Source organism: Chelon labrosus, assembly GCF_963514085.1.
Source record: "Chelon labrosus genome assembly, chromosome: 15".
Taxonomy (NCBI): domain Eukaryota; kingdom Metazoa; phylum Chordata; class Actinopteri; order Mugiliformes; family Mugilidae; genus Chelon; species Chelon labrosus.
Genome location: NC_140348.1, coordinates 26,134,477 through 26,158,326, shown reverse-complemented (window position 1 = coordinate 26,158,326; position 23,850 = coordinate 26,134,477). Strand labels below are relative to the sequence as shown.

Here is a 23,850-nt window from a genome sequence, read left to right as displayed (position 1 = left end):
CTGAACGTTTCAGGCTCTGGTTTCTGTAAAGCGCCTTGAGACAATTCGTATCGTTACCGACGCCATATAAATAAAACTGAATTGAAGATTGAACAAACGATCCGGGAGGAAACCCTCTCTCTTCTCGCTCCGTTTGCATTTAATAGCGGCCTCTCCTCCCTCGGGGGAATCGTGAATACATTAACGCAGCATTTTGTGCAGGCTTGGACCAATTACACTTGATTGATATGGCTGGGATTACCGCCTTAACTGTTGAGGTGGGTTAATGAGGAGTACGAGGAGCCCTGCCTCCCCCCACCCGCCCCCCTCCTCACGACCAGACGCCGTCCACGGAGCTGAAGGCCAAATGGCAGGAAGTGATGGATGAGGGCATCTGCCTTTATAATGGCACCGATGAGAAGTGTGTGTGACAGGAAGCAAGGAAGAGAGCAGCCACCTGCACGTCGTCATCTGAATGGACTTTCTGGAGCTTCAGAAGGGACAGTGCGGAGATGATGGGCCGTCACTTTTTAGCATTTACCAGGAATCCAGTCTGGTTCACAAGAGAAGCTTCCTGTATCTCAGACCTGATAATTACAAACCCTATGGTTCAGCACCTCATCATTTTAATCACCAGCGCCAGAGCTTCCCATAACACCACCGCCGCTCATTACTGCTGTGTTCACTGTGTGCCGGCAGAACGGGAAGAACATCCAGCTCAGGCGTTGCTCCACGATGGTTTCCACGACCACGCATCTGGTCTAGAAGTTTTCACAAAAGAGGGAGTTCAGACATACTGCAGGTCTTTAGTTTTTGGGGCACAGTGGGGTCTAAGTTTGGCTTTTTTCAAACAGGACAGAAACACACGCTCATTAAAATAACAACAAAGGATAGCCACCATTCAATGCACAAGCAGACAAAAGGTGTCACAGTGTGGTATGGAAACTGATCGGTAGCAGGAAAAAAATGAATAAAAGGCTTTGCAGCGAGCAGTGCAGTCCACACAGAGGAGCAGCTTTCCTGCAATGGAGGACATCTACAACAGCAGATGCAGGAAATCAGGAAGGACTCCCGTCACTCCGCTCATGGACAGTTTACCCCCCTCCCTTCAGGACAAAGACAACTTCAGGTCCAGCTTTCCAGAAGCTGTTAGACTCACAAACACTGCCACCCAATAACTATGTTCCATATGCAATAACCCTCTTATGTGCAATATCTGTATAGTTGCACACATGCATTGCTGCTTTTTATCCTTGTTTTGAGATTGTTTTGGTTCATTTTTATTGATCTTTGTGAGATTTATTGTTTTTGAGTGACGGTAAAAAGCTTGAATCCTTGAAGCACCAGCGCTGTGGCTCCTCTCTCTAAACCTTTCCAGAGCTGCTCACACTGATGAGAAGCTGGAAGCAGCTCAGCTCAACTATTCACCCCAAGAAGGAGAAAGGCAACGCCTCAAGGAAAATACAAAGGAGAGAGAGAGAGAGAGAGAGACGCACACAGCAAGTGTAACTGGGAGCATTAAATTCTAAACGCATACAATTATAAATGCGTTTGCATTTCAGAGACCTTTCATTTTTGTATTTTTTTTTATTGTTTTATGGATTCATTTCATCGATGATTTATCCAAACCTGTTAGCTGCAAGCACACACTGTCTCCACCGACCTGACATCAGCCACGACGCCTTCATGGGGGTTATTTTTGTCCATGAACACACTCATGATATCGTCCAGCATGACACGTTGCATCAGGAATTTCCTGTGACTGGAAAACTGCTCGAAAAGTTCCAGGATTTCCATGAACTCATGAATATCAACAGATCTCGTGTTGTAAGTTGCAGCTTGCATGTGGCAGATCTCATGAAACTGGCGTTGGGGTTTGCTTTTCTGAGTTGGGGGAGGTTTAAAAGCTAGCAAGCAGTCAGTAATTGGCCTGTTAATAGAGACTTCTCGTTATGCAATTTGCAAAAAGCAATATGAAGTAGTGACCATGGGCACACCTAAAACGTCTAAACACAGCTTCAAGTAGTCAGACACATCACACTGATTAGACCACACTTCCCAGGATTAGCCACAAATGAATTTGCTTAAAATCTGACAAGATGATTTGTAGCGGGATCTCACAGATATCGCTGAGCTGGACTTTAACTGTGATGGATGATCTCATTTAGAAGTTTTACTCTAAAGACTACAGACTTCCATCCATCCATCCATCCATCATCTGTTTCAGCTCTTCCTTAGACACAGAAAGACAAACAAACATTCACACTCACCTGCAGACCTACAGGCACTTTAGAATCACCAGTTAACCCGAACCAGCATGTTTTTTGGGATGTGGGAGGAAGCAGGAGCACCTGGAGGAAACGCATGCAGGCACGGGGAGAACACAGCAACAACTACAGCTACATGCAAATTATAACGAGCTGGTCTTCCGTGTCTCATTTGTCTCTTGCAGCAATGCAAAACTGACAAAAGCAAGTTGACCAGAGATGTGACCCTCTGGTTCCAATCACTCATTTCATGGGCAGCAGTGATCCGGTGACAGGATCATCAAAATAAGAGCTCCTATTAGTGCAGAGAAGCATGTCAGCTCCCAGCACAGCCTGGGACTCAAGGTACTGTACGTCTCATTTATTTTAAAGACTATTTGTTGTAGCATTTCTGCTTCACCTGACAGCAGCGTGACGGGACACGTGGTAACAGGGAAACACACGGGGATTAAATGTGACAAACGCCAGAAGGGCTGGACCTGATCTCGCAGTTGTCTGCGCCTCTTCACGACGAGTGGAAGGGGGTGAAGGAGGGAAAGAGGCAGGGCAACGAGGAGGAAGAGATAGCCAAGATGGACAAATGCTTACAGTAGATAATTTTGGTTTGGGGGCCACATGCATCCCAATCTGATCTCAGTAACATAATAGCGCAAAGAAGTACAACTATCCTTTTACAAAACATTTTGTAAACATCTTGAAATTTCTTAATAAAAATAAATGCAATTTCAGCTCACTGCTGCCATCTGCTGTTCAATTCTGGGTCTCAGGGTTGTGTTATGTCTGCAACTCTCACTATAAAAAGCACAAATCGTAGTAGAAAAATTAGGAAAATTCATCCCGCGGGCCAGTTCGGACCCTCTGGTGGGCTGTGTTTAGCCTGCAATGGATGGATGGTTTCACAGGTTAAAAATTAACCGAAAATCTTGCAGCTCTTGGAGAACTTTCCATCTTGAAACGACTACATTGCAGCCGTCCATCCCGTACGCTGCGAGCACATGTTCTGCTCCAGAAAATAAAATGCGTCCTCCTCCCCCTCCAAGTATCACACGTCTCTCCTCCTGATCCGCATGACTGACCATGAGCAGCAGCCGCAGCGTTTGAATGGCACCGTTTGTCATGATTACCTCCTCCTCAAGTCACTCAGTGCCACGCTCGACTTCACGTCAGAATGTTAAGTGTCCCTAAAGACACACACACACACACACACATGTTCTACACACAGACACACACACACATGCACAAAATACGGGCACACACTGATGCATGGGGATCCACGGGGTTTCAGTGTTTGCAGTAATATATAATGTAAGTTGACGCATGTTCACATCATGAATCTACAGCGCTGAAACGGAGCAGTTTTGCAGATTGCTTTGTTTTAATTTTTTGCATTTAAAAGATGCGTCCTGATCAGAAAAACCTTTATGAATCTCCAGGGGAGGACATTCTGTCAATTTAGGATTGGATCAGGACTTGGATCGGCCAATACTGATTATTAAAAGATCAGTAAGGGGACTTCATTGACCGTGACATCACTACTCAATACTTCCCTATTGAAGATGTAAATATTTTAAATGTTCAGCATTCTGGATCTTTTTGTAAAGATATTAATCCAACCAAGGAGCAAAACATGCATGAAGAAGACACCTTTCCTATCTTTGAGTATGACAGGTCGTCCAGGCCTTTACCTGGTCTAAAGATATGTTTACGTCATAGAGACATTTAGCAGAGTATCGTCTGCATATAGAGTTAACAAATTTCTACAGTTTGAATCACAAGCACCGGCCTGACCTCCTGCACAAATGCATTTTGGGTTTTTGAAAGCAAACCCCCCTACTGTTCGTGTCCCCCTGTGGTAGACTGAGTCATAGCAGCCACTGCTCTCGACTGCCCTCCTCTCATCAGCCCTCCTACACCATCATCACCACCACTCTCTACAGAGTTCAGCAGAACCTCAACATTTTGGTGTACGCTTGCAGTATGAACAAGGCATTTCCAACAGTACATGCAAGTATTTTTTCTTTCGCTCCACTGTTGGAAAACCTTAAAGAGTGGAAATCCCAGGAGACCTGAGCAAGTTCTGAAATCTTCCAACCAGCCAGCCTGCCGCCAACAATCAGACCACTGCTGCTTGAGTTTTCTAAAGAAAGAAAGAAATCCTGAGAAAGTTCAGACAGTCCTTGTCATCTCCCCTGTAGTCACAACTCATATGTGCTTTGTTTTTTTTTTCAAAGTCAGACCAGCCCATGGCTTTGAGCCTGACAGGGAGAGTAAGTGTGTCTTTGTGGGAACAGTAAGCGGTTTGGACTTCTGAAGGTACACGCTGGTCGCGAGACACAAACTATTTTCGGCTCTATCCATAAAACGACTGTTATGACCCAGATGGAGTGAGATATTTTTGACTTCATTCACTGTCATGTTGTAGCCTACTTACAGAGTGGGACCAGGCGGGACAACCTTATTGGAAATACAGTCACATGTCCCTCAGTAATCTTTAATAATCACGTTATTTTTGTTCTGTTTGGTTCTGTTTGGCCTGTAGCTTCTCTATCCCAGTGATGATGCTTATTTCTCCCACCAGAGTGAGTTTGCATGATTTTCCACGCTGTTATTTTTTGAAAGTTTCATAACAAATGCACTGGATTAGAATGAATTCACCAATCACGTGACAATAGCAACATGGATGCCTCCTAGAAGACAGGTGAGGAGCCCAGCAGGTCATTGCAGAAAACTAGCAGCGGTTCATTAAGATGAAGCCCATACTACCGTAACATGTCAGTCCTGAAATAAACCTAAACTACTACTGCAATGTATCTGAAAAGACATCCGCTAACGCTAGCAGAGGGCCGGTCCAAACACTCTGGACAGCAGTCAGTTAACAACTTCACCAAACGTCCTGTGGTAACAGAGAGAAGGAGGCTGCACATCAACTATTTGATAAAGTTATTAGACTATCCCATCCAACAACACACTGTGGAGTACTATTAAATGCTACTGATGGTGCTGAGGTGCTGCCTGTTTTTATACAGGCTATACATATCTGCAGCTCACAGTATGTAGCACATGAGCTGTCTGTGTTTCTATTAGTGGCATCATTAGAGACTAGCCAGTGTCAGCTTGACTGTCATCACAAAACAGTCGACTTTAAATAATGTGGTTTAACCTGTCTGTCACCTGTCAGTAAGAAATATGTCATTGTCATCAAACTGCAGTTCTTAAGACTGTGCTCAAGTTATTTAACTGTGCTTGAAAACCAAGGAAACTAACTGAAGTACAGTTAAACCTGCTTTCTGATTTCCACTGTAAATTGTCCCTACAAAGATAATCACTGTTATTATTTAACCGAGTTAATCTCCTGTCTGGGGGTTTCACATATGTTTACAGGTCCATCTGGTCCAGTCACACCAAGTCTGTGTGTTCCTGTACACTGAAGCATGTCCTTGTGTGGGTGTGTGTGTGTGTGTGTGTGTTTTTGTGTGTTGGTGGTTAACATGGAGGGTCTGCAGCTGAATCCAGGCCCAAAGCAATCTGAACATTTGGTCAAATGCTGTGATGCCATATGCCTTACATGCACATGACACGCAAGTGAGGATTACATCATTTCCATATTAAATGCCGTGCATCTAAGTCTGAAAATTTATGGTTTTTGTGAAGTGAAGAAAGTCTCCTCCATTTTCATCATAATGGAACCAGTAAGGATGCAAACAGTTACTGATAGAAAATGTTCATTTGTATATTAACTGTTACAAGTCATTGAGAATGATACAAACTGATATTAGCGGCATCAAATTTTATCTCTACTAATGTCCGAAGGGAAAATATTGTGTGCAAACAGATGCAGGATGAACAAACTGTTACCTGGGCAGTAGTGGATGTTAGTACATCATATTAAATCCCATTTTGTTCCAGCCTTTACACTAAGGCAGTAGTCTCAGCCAAAAGGGCACCAAGCTATCATAAATCTACCAGGACCAGGAGACAGCCAGCAGCCTCATATCACTGAGGTTAGGAACTCTCTTCTCTTCTACAGATGTCTGGATTTGCAGACTCAGAAGAAACTTTCTCTGATTTCATCTCAGTTTTTTCCAGTCACGATAACGTCATGCCATCCTGCCCTTGTGTAAAGGTTCAGTTATTAGGCGTGTTCGACTTCATGCAGATCTGTGCAGATCTGACTTGACGTGATGCATGCTGGGTTGAACAAGTTCATTTTAACCAAACATATTCAAGATCTATGAGCATGAACAACCCAGCATGCATCACGTCAAGTCAGATCTGCACAGATCTGCATGAAGTCGAACACACCTATTAACTAAATTCTCAAAAGAGGAAAATCTTACAACCAGGATGTTGCTCCACCAAGAACCTTCACAGAACCCAGAATCTGAAACACCCAGAGAAAGTACTGAGGTGGTAGTGGCAAGGAAAAACTCTAAACAGAAGATTAAGCTCATACTGGAAAATAAAAATAAAAACCCACCGATCAGCGACAACATTATGACCACTGATAGGAGAAGTGAATATGATCGACCGTCTTGTGACAATCCAGTGTTCTGCCGGGAAACTTTTGGACCTGACATTCATTAATGTGGATGTTACTTAGACATGTAGCACCCACCTAGACCAGACCAGGCACCCCCACCCCATAGCAATGACACTCCTTGATGGCAGCAGCCATCCCCAGCAGGATGCAGCCTGACACAGACACACACACAAAAACACTTTAGGAACAACTAAAAAAAAAAAACATGAAGAACAGCACAAGATTCACTAGATCCCAAACTGATCAAGTATCTGTGGGATGATCCACAGAGGCCCCTCCCCTCAAAGGCCCCCCCCACTAACAACGTTCTGTTACCAGACACCACAGGACACCCTCAGAAGGTCCATGTCCATTCTCTGATGAGTCACCACAAGGGAGAGATGCACAATATTGGGAAGGTGGTCATAATGTTATGCCTGATCGCTGTATATACTGTGGACTAGTCTCTGCTCTCTACCTCTACTAAGATGGTCTCATTATCTTGACTTCTCTACCTCTCTGTGTGGTTTTATGGTTACATTTACATTTCATTCCATCTATAAGTAATAAGCTTTATTTCTGAATATCAGACCTGATTGTATGTTCGTTTTAGTCAAGACTCTGTTTGAATCTTCTGATCTTAAAGTAGTTGGCGAACATGAAATTTGAGCGAATGACTTCTTGGATATTATACCGTTATGTTCCCGTGAGTTTCATTTACAATATTTGTCCTATAATGCAATCAGACTGAGTAAGAAGAAGCAATAAGCCAGATGATAGAAGAAGAGCAGTGATTATCCGCTCTCTGTGGCATTATTTTTCCTCAGCTCATCTAATTTCTCGCCTTCCATCTTCTTTCCTTTGTCTTTCACTCTTCTTCCGTGGCCCTACTCGAATGAAGACGGAGGGAATAATTGGCCCGTGTTGACCGCGCTGATAACAAATCTCAGCGTCTCAGTGCACCCACCCCCTCCGACACAAATGTCACACTTCAGAAATGGGTTTTTAATGGGCTGCGCTGGCTGGTCGCACAATGGCGAAACAGATGCCGTGACATTTTTACGCCTGACACCTTTTGAGCCATTGCTCATGGTGCAGGATTAGCCGGCGAGTGGCCTCTGACAGCGTGATGTAGTAAATATAAGGGAAGTGAAAGAGCGGTCTTAATTAGAAAAGAGGAGGCGTGCCATCTATAAGCTCCCCGGAGGGTTGGAGGCATGCACGGCGACGTCGCAGTTGATTTGTCAGTGATTAAAGCTAATCTAATCACTTGGCCCGTGTGTCGGGTCTCAGATATTGTAACTCAATGCAGCATACAGTGTCACTGAGAGGTGCTGCACTGTCAAGGTGTGAAGATGCACATAAATCTCTTGATCTCTCTTGGCGGGGGGGGTCATGCAAATGCAAACAACCATCTGTTATATAGAAACGAAAAGTCACCCGACACCAGACCCTGACGTCTTCATCCAACTGCACAGCTGCAGTAAAAGTCATTAGCTATAGGAAATAGTTACGGCTCTGACCTTTTTTGTATACTGAGTAGACCCAGGTACTTCTAGGTCTGAACCACCTCTACACACTCCCCGTTGATGGTTACAGGCTGCAGGTGGGGCCTGGACCTCCAGAAATCCACTAGCATCTCCTTGGTTTTAGCTGTATTGATCAGAAGGTGGTTCGTCTGCACCATTAGACGAAGTTGTTCACCAGATTCTTGTACTCCTGCTCTTGTCCATCCCTGATACACCCCACAATTGCAGTGTCATCTTGCATCACAAGGGAAAAGTGTGTTCCTTAAATATAAAGCTACAGCCAATAGCTAATTTGCTGAGCCTAGCTTAATACCCGACGAAATCGCTAGCCAAACAACGACCAAGCAACACGGCATTAATTTACTTTTTAAGTACAAATACCCAGGAGTCCACATAGACAATAAACTTGATTGCACTAATAACATTGACGCCCTATATAAGAAAGGTCTTGGCTGCCTGTACTTGCTCAGGAGACTCAGGTCCTTTGATGTCTGCAGAACTATGCTGCAGATGTTTTATCACTCTGTGGTAGCTGGTGTCATCTTCTACGCTGTGGTGTGCTGGGGGCAGCAGGGTGAAGTCAGCTGACATCAACAGACTCAGCGAGCTCATCAGGAAAGCTGGTGGAGTCCTGGGAGTTGGAGGTGGAGATGTCAGAGAGGAGGATGCTGAGGAAACTTCTCAGTAATTCTCAATCCGTCTGACTGTGGATTATTTGTGGATCCCAAACTCTTTAGAGATGGTTTTGTGACATTTTCCAGCCTGATGAGCAACGACAACATCATACGCTTCCACAAACATGTGTTGTGAAGATCAAAGCGTAATATTTCAGTTTCATTTGTTTGATTGGGTTTTATTTGGCTGCTCTCAGGAATCCAATGATGTTTTAAGTCATTTTTATGCAGAAATGTTGAAATTTTGGTGTTGTGCAAATACTTTTAAGCAGCACTGTATATATATAAATATATATCTTTCTCTTTCCATTTGTGCCTCCTTAAGGAATCTGATCAACATCCAGCTTTAAAAATCTATCAATTCTGCTCTGTGTAGTGCCAGAAAAAACATAATAACAACACAAGCTACCTGGCTAATCTTCACCTGTACAGTGAACACGTGTCTCATGAGTAATTCCACGGCTGAGCCATCTCGTGATTCAGAGCAGGATTACCAGGCTGCTGCAGTTTTGCCGGTGACTGATGCTTCACCCTGGGACCACCCCACCCAGGCGGCCGTTTGCCAAATGGGAAATTGTTCCCGGGTAGGGGGTTTCCATGGTGACTGGCCTCAACTTCTGATATGTGAAGCTTCCACTACACACATACACTATATTACCAAAAGTATTCGCTCACCCATTCAAATGATCAGAATCAGGTGTTCTAATCACTTGGCCTGGCCCCAGGTGTATAAATTCAAGCACTCAGGCATGCAGACTGTGAAACAAGACATTTGTGAAAGAATGGGCCGCTCTCAGGAGCTCAGTGAATTCCAGCGTGGAACTGTCATAGGATGCCACTTGTGCAACAAATCCAGTCGTGAAATTTCCTCGCTCCTAAATATTCCACAGTCAACTGTCAGCTCTATTATAACAAAATGGAAGCGTTTGGGAAAAACAGCAACTCAGCCACGAAGTGGTAGGCCACGTAAAGTGACGGAGAGGGGTCAGCGGATGCTGAAGCGCATAGTGCAAAGAGGTCGCCGACTTTCTGCACAGTCAATTGCTACAGAGCTACAAACTTCATGTGACCTTCAGATTAGCCCAAGTACAGTACGCAGAGAGCTTCATGGAATGGGTTTCCATGGCCGAGCAGCTGCAGCCAAGCCACACATCACCAAGTGCAATGCAAGGCGTCGGATGCAATGGTGTAAAGCACGCCGCCACTGGCCTCTAGAGCAGTGGAGACGCGTTCTCTGGAGTGATGAATCACGCTTTTCCATCTGGCAATCTGATGGACGAGTCTGGGTTTGGAGGTTGCCAGGAGAACGGTACATTTCAGATTGCATTGTGCCAACTGTGAAATTTGGTGGAGGAGGAATTATGGTATGGGGTTGTTTTTCAGGAGCTGGGCTTGGCCCCTTAGTTCCAGTGAAAGGAACATTGAATGCTTCAGGATACCAAAACATTTTGGACAATTCCATGCTCCCAACCTTGTGGGAACAGTTTGGAGCGGGCCCCTTCCTCTTCCAACATGACTGTGCACCAGTGCACAAAGCAAGGTCCATAAAGACGTGGATGACAGAGTCTGGTGTGGATGAACTTGACTGGCCTGCACAGAGTCCTGACCTGAACCCGATAGAACACCTTTGGGATGAATTAGAGCGGAGACTGAGAGCCAGGCCTTCTCGACCAACATCAGTGTGTGACCTCACCAATGCGCTTTTGGAAGAATGGTCAAAAATTCCTATAAACACTCTCCTCAACCTTGTGGACAGTCTTCCCAGAAGAGTTGAAGCTGTAATAGCTGCAAAAGGTGGACCGACATCATATTGAATTCTATGAGTTAGGAATGGGATGGCACTTCAGTTCATAGAATGAGTAAAGGCAGGTGAGCGAATACTTTTGGTAATATAGTGTACGTTAAAGCGCGGGAGTAATGACGCAGGGCACGGGGAGAGAAATGACACAGAGCATTGATCCAAGATGATGTTAAGAAATTGCTTCAACTCGTTGGTAACAACTCCCACTCTCTCAGTGTTGATAGAGAGCAGCCCAGACCACACGCAAACAAGAAACTGCATGAAGGACGACGACAGAAGGCGTCCGTGGGTGTGTTTGCAGTTACAATGAGCATATTAATTTAACATCCTGAATTATTAACGTGTGGTGCAAAGCGAGGGCGTCTGTCACACGGTCTGCAGAGAGAGGAGGAACAGAGGATTGATATTATCTGCAGTGTTTTACACAACGAACAGAGGATAATTAATTTGGATGTGAAAGATGAACACATTCTGATTCCACTCAGTTTCATTTATCATTTTAGAAAAATGCCACCGCGCTGTACTCTGCCACCTTCTCCATCCTCCTCGATTTCAAACGGAATCCCCTCTTTTCATTGGCAGAGGGATTATGTCATCGACTAAGAGGCAAGGTGAGAGAGATGTTCAGAGACTCAGCCGTGCATTTATTCTTCATACTCCTGCTGCCATCTTGTGATAATAGGTGGGTATTACAGAGGAGAGGGTAAACAAATCATCAGGTTGTTGGTGAAGAACCTGCACTGAATGATATTGTATCTCCCGTTTGCTTTAATGATTGTATTTTGCTTGTGTGAAGTCGAGTGATGTTGCATTGTTACAGAGTATAGGACAAAGAATCTTGAATGCTCAGCATTAATGTGGTTGAAGCCTAGCTTTGGTGTGGCCCAGGCTTTCACATCTTTCTTGAGCACATGCCAGAAAAATTTTGCTGCCACCGACCTCCTGCCAGCGCGGGACTGACGTCAAAACAAAACCTCTTTATTCTGTGGGAGTCATGAGCCACAGCTAACCTGTGAACAGGACGCATGAGAACGCGCGAATAGTTTCATGCTGCTGGTTTAGAATCAATAATGCTGGAGGTTAGTGGGTTACGTAGGATTTAAATTCCAAATTTCTGCAGCTTATAGCCTGCTGGGAATTCATCAGTCAGTCACGAACCCTCCACTTCCAATTACCTGAATGAATTTCAGCTGTGCACCTTCACCAGACTGCAGGGCTATGGGAGTCTGCTAGCTGGAAAGAAGGAGAACTTCTATTCTCTTTTTATCTTTCCTTTTCCAGCAGCAGACCCAAATATTTTCAGTTTTCCTAGCTGTACGGCAATTTATAAAGAGTGACTTGGAAATGACTAACAGGTAATTTTACACTTTGGCAGATTTGTTTAGTATCAACATACATCACTTTTGGTTGACATCTGTTGAATACTTCCTGATTTCAGGATATCTCGTGCCAAAGTGTTGCGGTTTACCCGTTCCCTGACCCGTAAGAAACCTTTGGTCCCAGAGGGCGAGGAGTCAAACTTCTGCCGGTGCCTGACCCACTGGGACCTGGTGGGCCTGGGTGTGGGCAGCATGCTCGGCAACGGGGTTTACGTGCTCTCGGGCGAGGTGGCGCGTGAAGTGGCCGGCCCCAGCGTCGTCGTCTCCTTCCTGATCGCGGCGTTGGCTTCCGTCTTAGCAGGATTGTGCTACGCTGAGTTCGGGGCCCGTGTCCCCAAGACGGGCTCGGCCTACCTGTACAGCTATGTGACTGTGGGAGAAGTGTGGGCGTTTGTGACGGGTTGGAATCTGCTGCTATCCTACGTCATTGGTAAGTTGAACCTAAAACTTCATGCAAAAACAAGAAGTTGCAAAGAAACAGCTCTGTTGTTTCAAACAGTTAAGAATTTTTGCCATGTGTGCCGTAGATTGACGTTCACCTGTCTTCTTCCGCTTGGTAGTAGCGTGTTTTTCGCTTTAAGTGGAGTTTATGCCTCTGTGGGACATAGACACCGTAACCTACGTACGTAGCCTACGTTAAATACGTTGATTAGTGCTGAACTGATTGTTTTCAGGAACATCTAGTGTAGCCAAAGCCTGGACCGGGGCAGTTGATGATCTGATGGATAACATTATTGCTGAAACTCTGGGAAAACACACCCCAATGGACTCACCTGGCTTGGCGCCGTACCCAGACTTTTTCGCTGCCGGGCTGATTATGTTGCTTTCTGGTGATATTTGCAGCTTTATGATTTAAGATATATCTATATAGTATTAAAGCTGTTCACTACAATTACAATTTAGACGTGTTTTGTGTTGCAGGGATCCTTGCATTTGGTGTGAAAGAGTCTGTGGTCCTGACTATCGTTTTTACTGCAGTGAATGTGGCTGTGCTGGTTTATATCATCATCTCTGGCTTTATAAAAGGAGACCTCGACAACTGGCGCATCAGTGAGGAGACAATTCTCAATGCAGTTCTGCAAATGGAGTAAGTTGCATTTAGGCAAATCTGTCATTAGAAATATGATCATCCAGTAATGTGAGTACAGAGAAGTTTATCAAAATAGAGGCAGAGCTTACTTTCTTATTTGGAAGTTACAGGGGGTATGTTCTGAAAAATGTGTCTGAAGGTTCTCAGTCATCCAGGTCATAGTCTATCAAGCTGAAAACGAGTACGACTGGACTTGTAGAATTTCTTAAAGCCAGATACTTAAGAAACAGACATTGGTCACTCGTGCATGAATTTCTAATGAGCAACACCCCTAAATGTTCCTCTTTAAACCCCAACTCCCTAGCAATCCTTTAGATCTGAATATGCTTCTTGGATGAAATGTCTTCAAGAATTTCTACAAGTTCAGTTGCCCTCGTTTGATATGACTGAGAACCTTCACAGACATAACTGGTCATACATACCTGGTGCAAAAAATGAATTGACTGGAACTGAATTTGTTTCAACATTAAGTAAAAGTCCAAAAATCTTTCCAGGAACTATGTCAAAGAAGAACCTCAATCTTGATACAGGGGCTACTGTATTGATCACTCTAGTGGCCATGTCATGAATGGTGGTTGACTATCATTGGGGGCTAAAGTTCAGACTCTTGCCCAAGGACACTTGTGGCATATGGACAAGAGAATCCGGGGATTAAACCACTGACACTGCAATTGAGACAGCATTCCGACATTTAGATATCTCAAAACTAGTGCCGATAAAATGTTTAGTATCTTTACGTCTCGGGTCCAAGTGGGAAAATATATCTGTAATGTTCTGTGCAGGTATGTTGAATCTCCACTGCCAATGATAACGGTCTTCTTTTGTGCAGGAACCTTACAATGAGCCATAATGAAACTGTTGACTTCGGCGTTGGCGGGTTCTTCCCCTTTGGCTTCGAAGGAACTTTGGCAGGAGCAGCAACCTGTTTCTATGCTTTTGTTGGATTTGACTGTATCGCCACAACCGGTACCTTTGAGTCGAATATAAATATATATGAAGAGGACACACATTTCCCTTTCTTGTATCAGTGAGCCCTAACAGTATTGACCAAAGGAAGGTGCCTTGTGATAGTTGGCATCAAGATGTTGGCAGTAGATGGTTTAATTTGTAATTTGTCAAGGCCGCCATAGATCAGACTTGGTCCAGCATGCTTACTTAATATCTTAACACTTGATACATGTCAGAAATTGGCGTACGCTACAGTTACACAATCACTCTTATAACTGTCACAGTGTTTTGACTCACAGCTCATTACTAGGTCAGTAGTTGAACCTGAACCTGGAAGTAAAACTCTAATCTGCTTTTCCAGGCGAGGAGGTGCAGAACCCACAGAAGGCGATACCTCTAGGGATTGTGGCGTCTCTGCTCATCTGCTTCTTGGCCTACTTCGGCGTATCCGCCTCCCTGACACTTTTGATGCCCTACTATCTGCTTGACGCTCACAGTCCTCTACCTGTGGCCTTTGAGTACATTGGCTGGGATCCAGCTAAATATGCTGTGGCTGTGGGATCCCTCTGTGCGCTTTCAACAAGGTACTTATTTGTAGACCTGTAGTTTATGCTGCATGATCATCTAAGAATAGTGGACTAGTCATTCTAATATTACCCTGCAGCACTGATTTTGGGTGGGGGTGATAAAGACACACTAGTAGCATTAATTGTTAGTATATTATTGCACCAACTCACTAAAACACCGGATATTATAGTTCCATAATGACGTCCATGACATAATTTCATTAAGAAACCTCATGCCCTCAGTTTGTAGCACATTTTTCTCAGACTCGAGAGGCTGCATGCCTCTTGCACATACTGTCATATATGGAACTAAAGTGTCTGCTGCTGACAAGCTCTCCTGTCACTTCTGATAATCTCCTACAGTCTCTTGGGAATGATGTTTCCAATGCCACGGGTTCTGTTTGCAATGGCCAGAGATGGGCTGCTGTTCAAGCCGCTCTGCTACATGAGCTCCAGACAAATACCCGTCTTAGCCACACTGTCCTCGGGAGCAGTGGCCGGTAAGGCATGCTACAGCTACACATGGAACTATGCTGCAGGGCAAGAATTACATCCATATTAACTCCGTCTACATGTCCTGAATGTTCATGACGTGCCAGAGCTCATAGATGAGCCCGCTTTGTGTGACAAGGTAGAAAATAAGAAGGGACAGAGTGGTGGATGGATACACATGGCAACCGCTGCTAGTTTGCTGCAATGACCCACCGGGCTTCTCAGAGGCTCCTTAAAGCATTGTAGCCCAGCAGTGAAGTCGACAAACTGACTTGTCAACTGGTCTGTACAACCTAGTGGTGTAGAAAGAAAGGAAAGCAGGATATGGTTGTCCACTGAGGAGCCATATAGGCCCTTAAACTGGTAGCTTATCTGTCACCTAATAAAGTAGTGTTCAGAGTAAAGACTAAATGTTAAATATATTTTGTCTGGGAGGTAACATACGATGTGTTTGGATGTCTTTGCAGCTTTCATGGTCCTCCTATTTGACCTGAAGGCGCTTGTAGACATGAGTTCTATTGGGACCATCTTCGCATACACTCTTGTCGCAGTGTGTGTTCTAATATTAAGGTATGCACACTATAAGAACGAATGGAACGAACGGTTTCACATTAGCTTCATACAAACATGTTTGGTTTTCTTCCCAGGTACAAAGAGGACAGTGGTTTTAACCACAGAGCGGAACCGTTCTCAGTTAAAGGGCTGCTCAGGCCCCCGTTTCGACCCACCCACCGCACCTCTAGAAATGTCACCATAGTCACCGTCGTTATCTGTGAGTCATCCATCATCACTGTTCTTCTTAGACCAATGAGCTACAGAGGCTCGTTCTCCTCAGCAGGTTACATGTCTGAAGGTTCTCGGCCATCCAGGTCATGTCATATTTAAAATTAGGTAAAAACAAAGGAACCCGGACTAGTTTAGATGTTCTTGAAGATGTTTCAGCGCCTTCTTCACTGTAAGATGACGAGGTGGTGAGTAGGTGGACGACTGAGCCAGTTCTTCAGGTCAGGACTCAGACGTCCACCTACATCTGAAGAGCAAGGGTCTTTTGAGGACAATGCACCAGAGAAGACAGATTGATTGAAAGAGGTTTAAATGAAGTCATCTATGTCAAACTGGTAAATGCTTCTCTGAACAGAGGAGGTGACACATTTACAACACAGCCTGAGCTACCCTGGCCATTAATGGGTCATTAGAGAACCATTCACTGCATGAAAACAGGACATTTTGACTGTTACAAATATTCCAGTGATGGAGTTTATCCTCACAGTTCCATTCTCTCTCTCCCCAGTGTTCATAGTGATGGTTTTAAGCCTGCTGCTGTCCGAGGCCACGCACTCCTTCCGTCAGCGAGAGCTGTGGAGCTTGCTGCTCGTTATCGTCCTCACGCTGACACTGGGCCTTGCTGTCTTCATCGTCTGGAGACAGCCGCAGAGCACGGCCAAAGCTGCTTTCATGGTAAAAACTGGAGGGGTGAAGGCGGTGGGCACAGTATAACGTGCATCCTTTTATGGTTTAATGCCTTTCCAGTTTACTTGCAGATATCTGGTTTGGTAGGTTCATTGTGTGGGTCTTACTAAGGGGCTGAAGCAAGCCTCAGAAAGTTTATGGCTATGATATGAAGTGTCCATTGACGGGAGGCCAACTCAGGTTAAAATCGTAACCCTTAGATGCATAAGTGGGTCAAAAATGACCCGGTGAGGTTGTAATGAAAAGTTATCATTTCCTATTCTTGCTGTTTATCAATTTTAGTTTTTGTATTACTACACCAAGCTTCCATGGTGGGTCAAAAATGACCCTCATTCATTTCCTATGGATTTTCATGGGAACCATTGATTCTTATCAATTGTGACTGTCGGGAATATATATTTTATGGAGCACACAGACTATATCACAAGTGTGTCATCTTAATTCATTCAACATTCAATATGTTTGTTGTCTCATGCACAGTAAAAACTACAGTTTAGACCATACAATGAAATTGTTCCTTTGCAAGTCTCTCTTACTGACACCACTAAATAAATAAAAGAAATATAAAACCTGGATAAATCTGTTCAATTAAAAGCTAGAAATTTAAAAGCTTAAATAGTGCTCTGCACCTTATTCTACAGATGTAGTCAGTGAGAGTGATGGGGAAGTGAGGCAGAGTATGAATGATGCTTTCATTAAGCAAAAAGAATTTAAACTTGTAAACGTGTAGATCTTGAAAATCACCAATATCAAATTTCGTGCAGGGGAATAATTAGGACATTATTGGCATTTAGTGGATTTTGATTTTGCAAAAATCAGCCATGAGTTCATGTGTCTCCATAGGTTCCCTGGGTGCCTGTACTCCCAGTTTTAACTATCTTCATCAACACCTACCTGATGCTTCAGATGGAAGGAGAAACCTGGATCAGCTATGCTGTTTGGATGGCAATCGGTGAGGACATGATTATGCTTTTTTTTTTTTTTTTTTTTTTGAGTCTGTACACTGAGTGGCTTATTCTCGTCCCTTCCCTCAGGCCTGATCATATACTTCAGCTACGGAGTTCGTCACAGCGTTCAAAAGCAAAGGCTCCGAGAGGCTCGCACCCAGATAAATGTTGCTAATGTAAACTCACATGTTGCTGATTCTGCTGCTTGATGGGCGCATTTTTGAAATGTATGATAATATGGGACGTGGATATGTTTAAGATGATGAGATGATCAAGGAACCGCCTTGAAATCCTTTTTTTAATATTTTAGACTCTAAGGACTCACTGATGCATGTTTTTAATGCTAATGGTCACCTTTAAATGTGTATAACTGTTGCCATGCTACATTAGTTATAAACATCCTGTTTGTCAATTTATGTGTCTTGAGCGGTCATTCAAGTTTCTATAATCTTGGATATTGTCGTGTAATGTCAGTATCTGACAGTGATAAAAATGTCTTAATGTATAGAATAAATATTAACCAATTTGAATAAATAAATGACTTGAATTTGAAAGAGTTGTCTTTTCCTTTTTGAGCTTTTTCTGATACAAGTTGCATTTTCTTACCTCACCACTAAGGGGCAACACAACAAGGTGAAAACAACAGTTGCTAGCCTGTTGTGTTTGCTAGTCATGCTAGCCATGTTGGCTAGCCTCTCAAAGCAGTTAACACACAGTTGCCGTTATGTTCAGCTGATAACGTACAATGCTCATCTACCTCTCAAATGTCAACTGTCATGATGTCACATATTATAATTATCTGAAATATACTTTAGTGTTTTAGTGGGAGACGGGTATATTGATATATAGTCTTATAGATATAAGTTTTATGATAATAGCTTATTAGCTTTGAGTACATCAGCATGACATAAACGTACGCCCGGGCACATCGCCAGTATTCCTGAACTCAAAAACGGTGATCACACATAGATCAATATGCCCGGCCTCAGTGTGACCAGCATGACCAGTATTCTTGGCACAGCTTCAGTGCCACTTTTAGTTTGGCCCAAGTTCCACCCACTAACATGGAGGAGGCGGAGCTTATGACGTATACTGCAGTCATCCACCAGGCTCTACTTGCTTTTGGCTTCACTTTTGAGGAGCTGTCATGGCATCCACTTTTTATACAGTCTATTGTATCCACAGAGCCAAACTGCACATGGCTCTATTGCTTTTAAATACTTTTGTAATTGTTCCACAGCTGGGACCATTTCAGTCTTCTTGTGCTAGTGTACACATTTCCTCATTTCCTGACTGCTGCTTTAGTATATAATATATTCCATCCATGCGTTGCATAATTCTTCTCGCCTTTTCTCCTTCTTGCTCTCCCATACTGATTATATCTGTGATTGCCAGGCTGTAGTTAATAAGGGGAAAAACCAAGAGGCATATTAATGCTGCCAGTACTTTAAATTTATCAAGCATCACTCTTTATTCGTGGAGCCTGCAGGAGGCAGTGCTGCACAGACCTCTGAGGGTGTGAAATATGTTGTTGAGAATGTGTGGCCACTGCAATGTGCAAGCCTCCAATCCACAGTGTGACTTTATAGTATTTCCCAATCTCACGGATGGACATGAAATGTTCCCGGATATACGTCACTCTTCTCAGGTGGATAAAAATAATTGATTATTCGTCACACAAACTGATGAGATGGACACAAGTGCACACACTAATCTATCTTGTAAGTCTTTTCCAGATGTTGGTCTGTTGTCCTGAACTTTTTTTTTTCCTGCTCCTGTCTCCAAGTGTCTCTGGGGCTCACCTAAGCAGCTGCCGCCACCAACACTCAAAATGAGTCCACCAGGGACACGCACAGACACACACTTGTGCAGCCTCGCCTTATTAGCCGCTCCAGATTGGCCATCCCGAGGCCCAGATGCCTGTGACCTCCCCGCACCCCCTAAACGCAGAGTTATTGTGATTAGAGCATGATTGGCAGTGCTGGTTATTAATTCTAATCTGGGGCACATATGCGAGGTGGTGGGCAGAGGGCAGGCGGCGGTGTGTGCCAGGCCGACGCCACATGGAGGCTAATTCACTGTGACACGCCGTCAGAGCGCGGACACACATGCCGTGCTCCCCAGACGTGCCGACGCCGCCTATAGACAACACACACTTTCCCTCTAATGCACAGAAGAGGAAGGAGGAGGCGAGAAGAGAAGGTTATCCTTTGACAGGAAGCACTCGCGCGCAGATTTTCGCAGCACTCCGACACAAAAGTGGCATTTCCTGAAAACCATTAACGCGCTCTGCACCTTCAAGTACGTCATTTGAAAGCAGAAGCAGCGTGTGTTTAGCAAATCATTTCCATCTCAAGACTCATATAAAGGTCTTGCATTTACCACTTAGAGGCGGAAATTCAAGTGAGGGGTTATTTTCAAAATATGTTTTCTCCCCTCAAGGTAAAAGCCTTGGAGCATCTGTATTAATAAAGTCTCCTCTCGGGTTAAGATGTCTTCTCGGCGGCTCGAGTCGGCCTGAAATCACCGCAGCAGCAGTGTTACCGAAGGAACGGGCGGCGTCTGATCAGTCATCAAGGTGATGCAGGGCGACCGCAGGATGGAGTGAACACATCGACCAACGGGAGGTGAGGAGAGAGACAGAGAAGGGTGGTGCTTCTGCTTCTCCTCTAGAGGGCATTGCTAGTTCATGCAAGTGAAAGTGCACTGACGGCTTCACTCAGCGCCAGCAGAACTTACGGTGCTCGCGCCCCTCTGAATTCTTTTGCATATGTGCCAAAAGTGGACAAAGAGGAGCCAGAAGTCAAACAAATGAAAATAAAATATTATACTTGTGTATTTGTTTACTCAGGAAAATGAGCCAATATTACATATCTGTGAGGTGCACCGCTAGGATTAGAAATTAATTTCAAGATTTGCAGATATATGAACCAAGTGGAATACCTTAAATTCACCATGCAATCGGCTGCATCCACACTAACTGGTTTCATATCTCATGTCAGCATTCTTTACGCACATGTAGTAAATATATGACCTTTGACCTTTGAAAGGACATACAAATAATACATTAACCAGGCTATGGTTAGGACATATGATAAAAATGTGTAGAAACATTATATGTTAACGCTGTGTGTGCTGACACACTGCAGCCTTGTAGTGTATAGCACGGGCCCCTACACAATGAAATGCAATTTAATCAGACGTGAAAATAGCAGCAAAATGACTGTACATACATACACAGAAATATATTAACAGAAATACACATACATGCACATACAATATGGTGTGCAGTGCAAAGATATTAGGTTGATGTCAAGAGCAAACAGTGGATATTAGAGATATAAATGCTCAAGCATGGTATGATTTATATACAGATATACTGGGATGGAGAACGGATAAATGATTGTGATTCTGTGGTGGGCACCAAATCGCTTCCCAGAAGGCAAGATGACCTAGAGTTTGGGTTGAGACGACACTGCTTCCTCCTGAAAATCCTCGTAGTGACATACCAGTGATGATGTGTTTTGCGCTGTTTTCACCTCCCCCTGCAGTGCCCTCCGAAATAATAAAGCTGTAAAGATGCATTGTGAGCAGATCACTTTTGGCCCCAATAGCTAATGTTTTCAGTCCTGGGCAATCTGAGGCTGCAGGTGACCAAAAAGCTCCTTTAATTTCCGGCAACAAAACCCTCTGCAGCCAAAACCTTGAGCGCTTGTTCGTCAAGCAGAGGCTCAGGAGTGAAGAGTGAGAGGCTGCTGCTTCTAATTAATAGTCTTCGGTGCATTATGGTGCATTATGTTGGCTGGTCATAAACAGAATGGAGTCCTGGACTGAGGTGACATTAACAAGCTCCCACCGTCTGCGTGTCAACTTTTAACGGCAGTGACGGCAGCCCAGCGTTATTAAAGCAAAACACACAAACACTTAAATATGTTCAGCAACATTTACAGACGTTATCACGATTACCTCAATAATGATCCCCAGAGGCTTCACTTAGAATAAAACGGAATTTAATTTTATTCTAAATATGCTGCGTCTTTTCCCTTATCATCACATGACTCTAATTTCGTTTATCTTCACAGTTTCCCCTCTTTTCTTTGCTCCCCATCTTCCCCCTCACCGTCTTTTCTCTCCTCCTGTCCCCGCTCTTTAACGGCACATCTGGAGGTGTCGTTTGAAACCCGCCATCCCTTCAGGACCCTGACACACACTCAAGCATAGATCAGCATGGACACGCACACACACAAGCAAGCACACATTACCACGAGCATCATTACTGTAATGTTATTTTTATGCGAATTCACCACGGAAAAAGGCGGGGGTGGACAGAAAAGACAGAAAGGAACATCAGAAAGTTAGAAAAAAAAAGAAACAGCGACACGGTGCCCAAGGACTAGAGAGCAATCTTTCATTTATTCAATTAGCTAACGAGGCGAGGGAGCCAACAGAGGATTGATAGCGGGGAAAAACTTCTCTCAGCAGGCGACGCTTACTCAGGACTTTCACTCCCCGTCCCTCCACTCCCCCGTCTTCCCCATTATTCAGGAGGAAGGTTTAGAAGGAGGAAGAAGGGGTGTGTGAAGGGTGGAGACTTTGAGAATGACCTTGAGCAGCTGTTATCTGTCGAGGGAGGAATAACGGGGAACGTACTGCATGAGGCAAAAAAAAGATGCAGCATGAAGCATGGGTTGGGCTTTCTGAAAAGTACGTTTGTTTCCTGGGTTGTTCTCCGTTTTAAATCTACGTTATAAACTCCAGTGTCTACTTTTTCTCAGGTAGGCTACTGTACACATTTTAGGTGGACAGTAAATTAAGCTTTTATGGGTGGGCTATCTATTCATATGCATTGACGAGTGTACAGTTATTGTGGACGTTTGTGTTATTTTGTATTATTTGTAAATGTGACAATAAATTTAATTAAATTATAATAATAAAATAATATTGAAAAAGAATAACACCAAACTAAAATACATAAAACTGATTTGACTATGCTTTAGTGATTTAAGTTAGCTGTAGATGCTAGCAATATCATGGGTTGTGAAGCCAAATCAAGTAGAGCTCCCCCTGGTGTCTGGCTGCAGTACAGGTCATAAGCTCCACCCCCTTCATGTTAGTGGACGGGACTTGGGCCAAACTAAAACACTAAAATACACGTCAAATAAATTTATTTTTAAGGATGGTTTCTAAGATTCATTTTATTTTATTTGATGCTATAGAAACAGGATGTTACATACTGGCAACCACCAGTTGCCATGCCAACCGCTCTGTAAAGCGGCCCTGTGGGACCGTGAGAGTTGTAAAAAAGAATTAAAAATAAGTACAGTGTATAATCCAACATTTCCTTGTAACTGGTGGAGGTAGAGCAGAGCGTAGTATTAATTAAATGAAAACACAAGTGTGTCTGGAGGAAGTGTGGGCGGGGCATCGATATCTCGGCTCCACTTGGTTCCACTCTTGGACCGTACTGATCAGACTCTGGCTACAAAGTCGCAAGATGGCGCCGCCCGTATCCCCAGGAAAATAGCATCAGTTTGGATAATGCAAGGAAGTGGAGACGCATTGTCCATATTTATATACAGACTATGGTATAGACTGTATATAAATAGAAAGTATAGAGATTGGATGTTTTACACTATAGAGCATCCAATCTCTTCTGTCTGTGCTTCTTAATGGCTGGAGAACATTTCCATGTGTATGTTGGGTCATCTAATGTTCCTGTGGTCATCTACAGATCATAACTGTGTTTTTCTTCATAGAATGAGGAACAAAAATAGATGTTTGATGAGTTGGAGTTTGCAGTAGTAGGCCTTCAAGAGAGACACTTGAGATCAGACACATCTGTGGCAGAGGTAATGTTCTGGCCGACGCATTATCACGTTAGTATGAAGTTGCTTCCTAAACACTGTTTATATTAACTTCTTTTCCCCTTATCTAGTAAACATTGTTCAGTGTTTACTAGATAACCCTCTATTGGGTAAGAAGGGGTAAAGAAGGGGTTAAATGTGGTGTCTTGTGTCCTCAGGTAAAGCTGACCTGTGGTAATCAGAAGGATTTGATAAATAGGGGGAGGAACCATGGCTTTCTTTTTTCTTCTCCTGCCACTGCAGCAGGAGCCGTCGTTTATTTAACTTTTGTTTTACTGATGTATGATGTTGGACGTGTTCGGTCGTCTTACTTTTTCATTTTTAT

General features: G+C 43.8%; 1 protein-coding gene across 2 annotated transcripts; it reads left to right on the top strand.

The window, feature by feature from the left end:
* Nucleotides 1–11,522: 11,522 nt before the first annotated feature.
* LOC311500287 (cationic amino acid transporter 2-like) lies at nt 11,523–20,074 on the top strand. 2 transcript variants are annotated; one of them, XM_084561589.1, is made up of 12 exons: nt 11,523–12,124; nt 12,208–12,578; nt 12,823–12,978; nt 13,070–13,235; nt 14,068–14,204; nt 14,548–14,770; nt 15,116–15,252; nt 15,712–15,814; nt 15,892–16,016; nt 16,536–16,702; nt 17,558–17,666; nt 17,749–18,935. In XM_084561589.1, the coding sequence occupies exons 1-12, from the start codon at nt 12,114–12,116 to the stop codon at nt 17,868–17,870; spliced, it is 1,827 nt and encodes a 608-aa protein (XP_084417715.1). In that variant the 5' UTR covers nt 11,523–12,113; the 3' UTR covers nt 17,871–18,935. The 2 variants fall into 2 exon arrangements, with proteins under 2 accessions (XP_084417715.1, XP_084417716.1); XM_084561590.1 differs by having other exon boundaries at nt 12,025–12,124; nt 13,052–13,235; nt 17,749–20,074.
* The last annotated feature ends 3,776 nt before the right edge of the window (nt 20,075–23,850 follow it).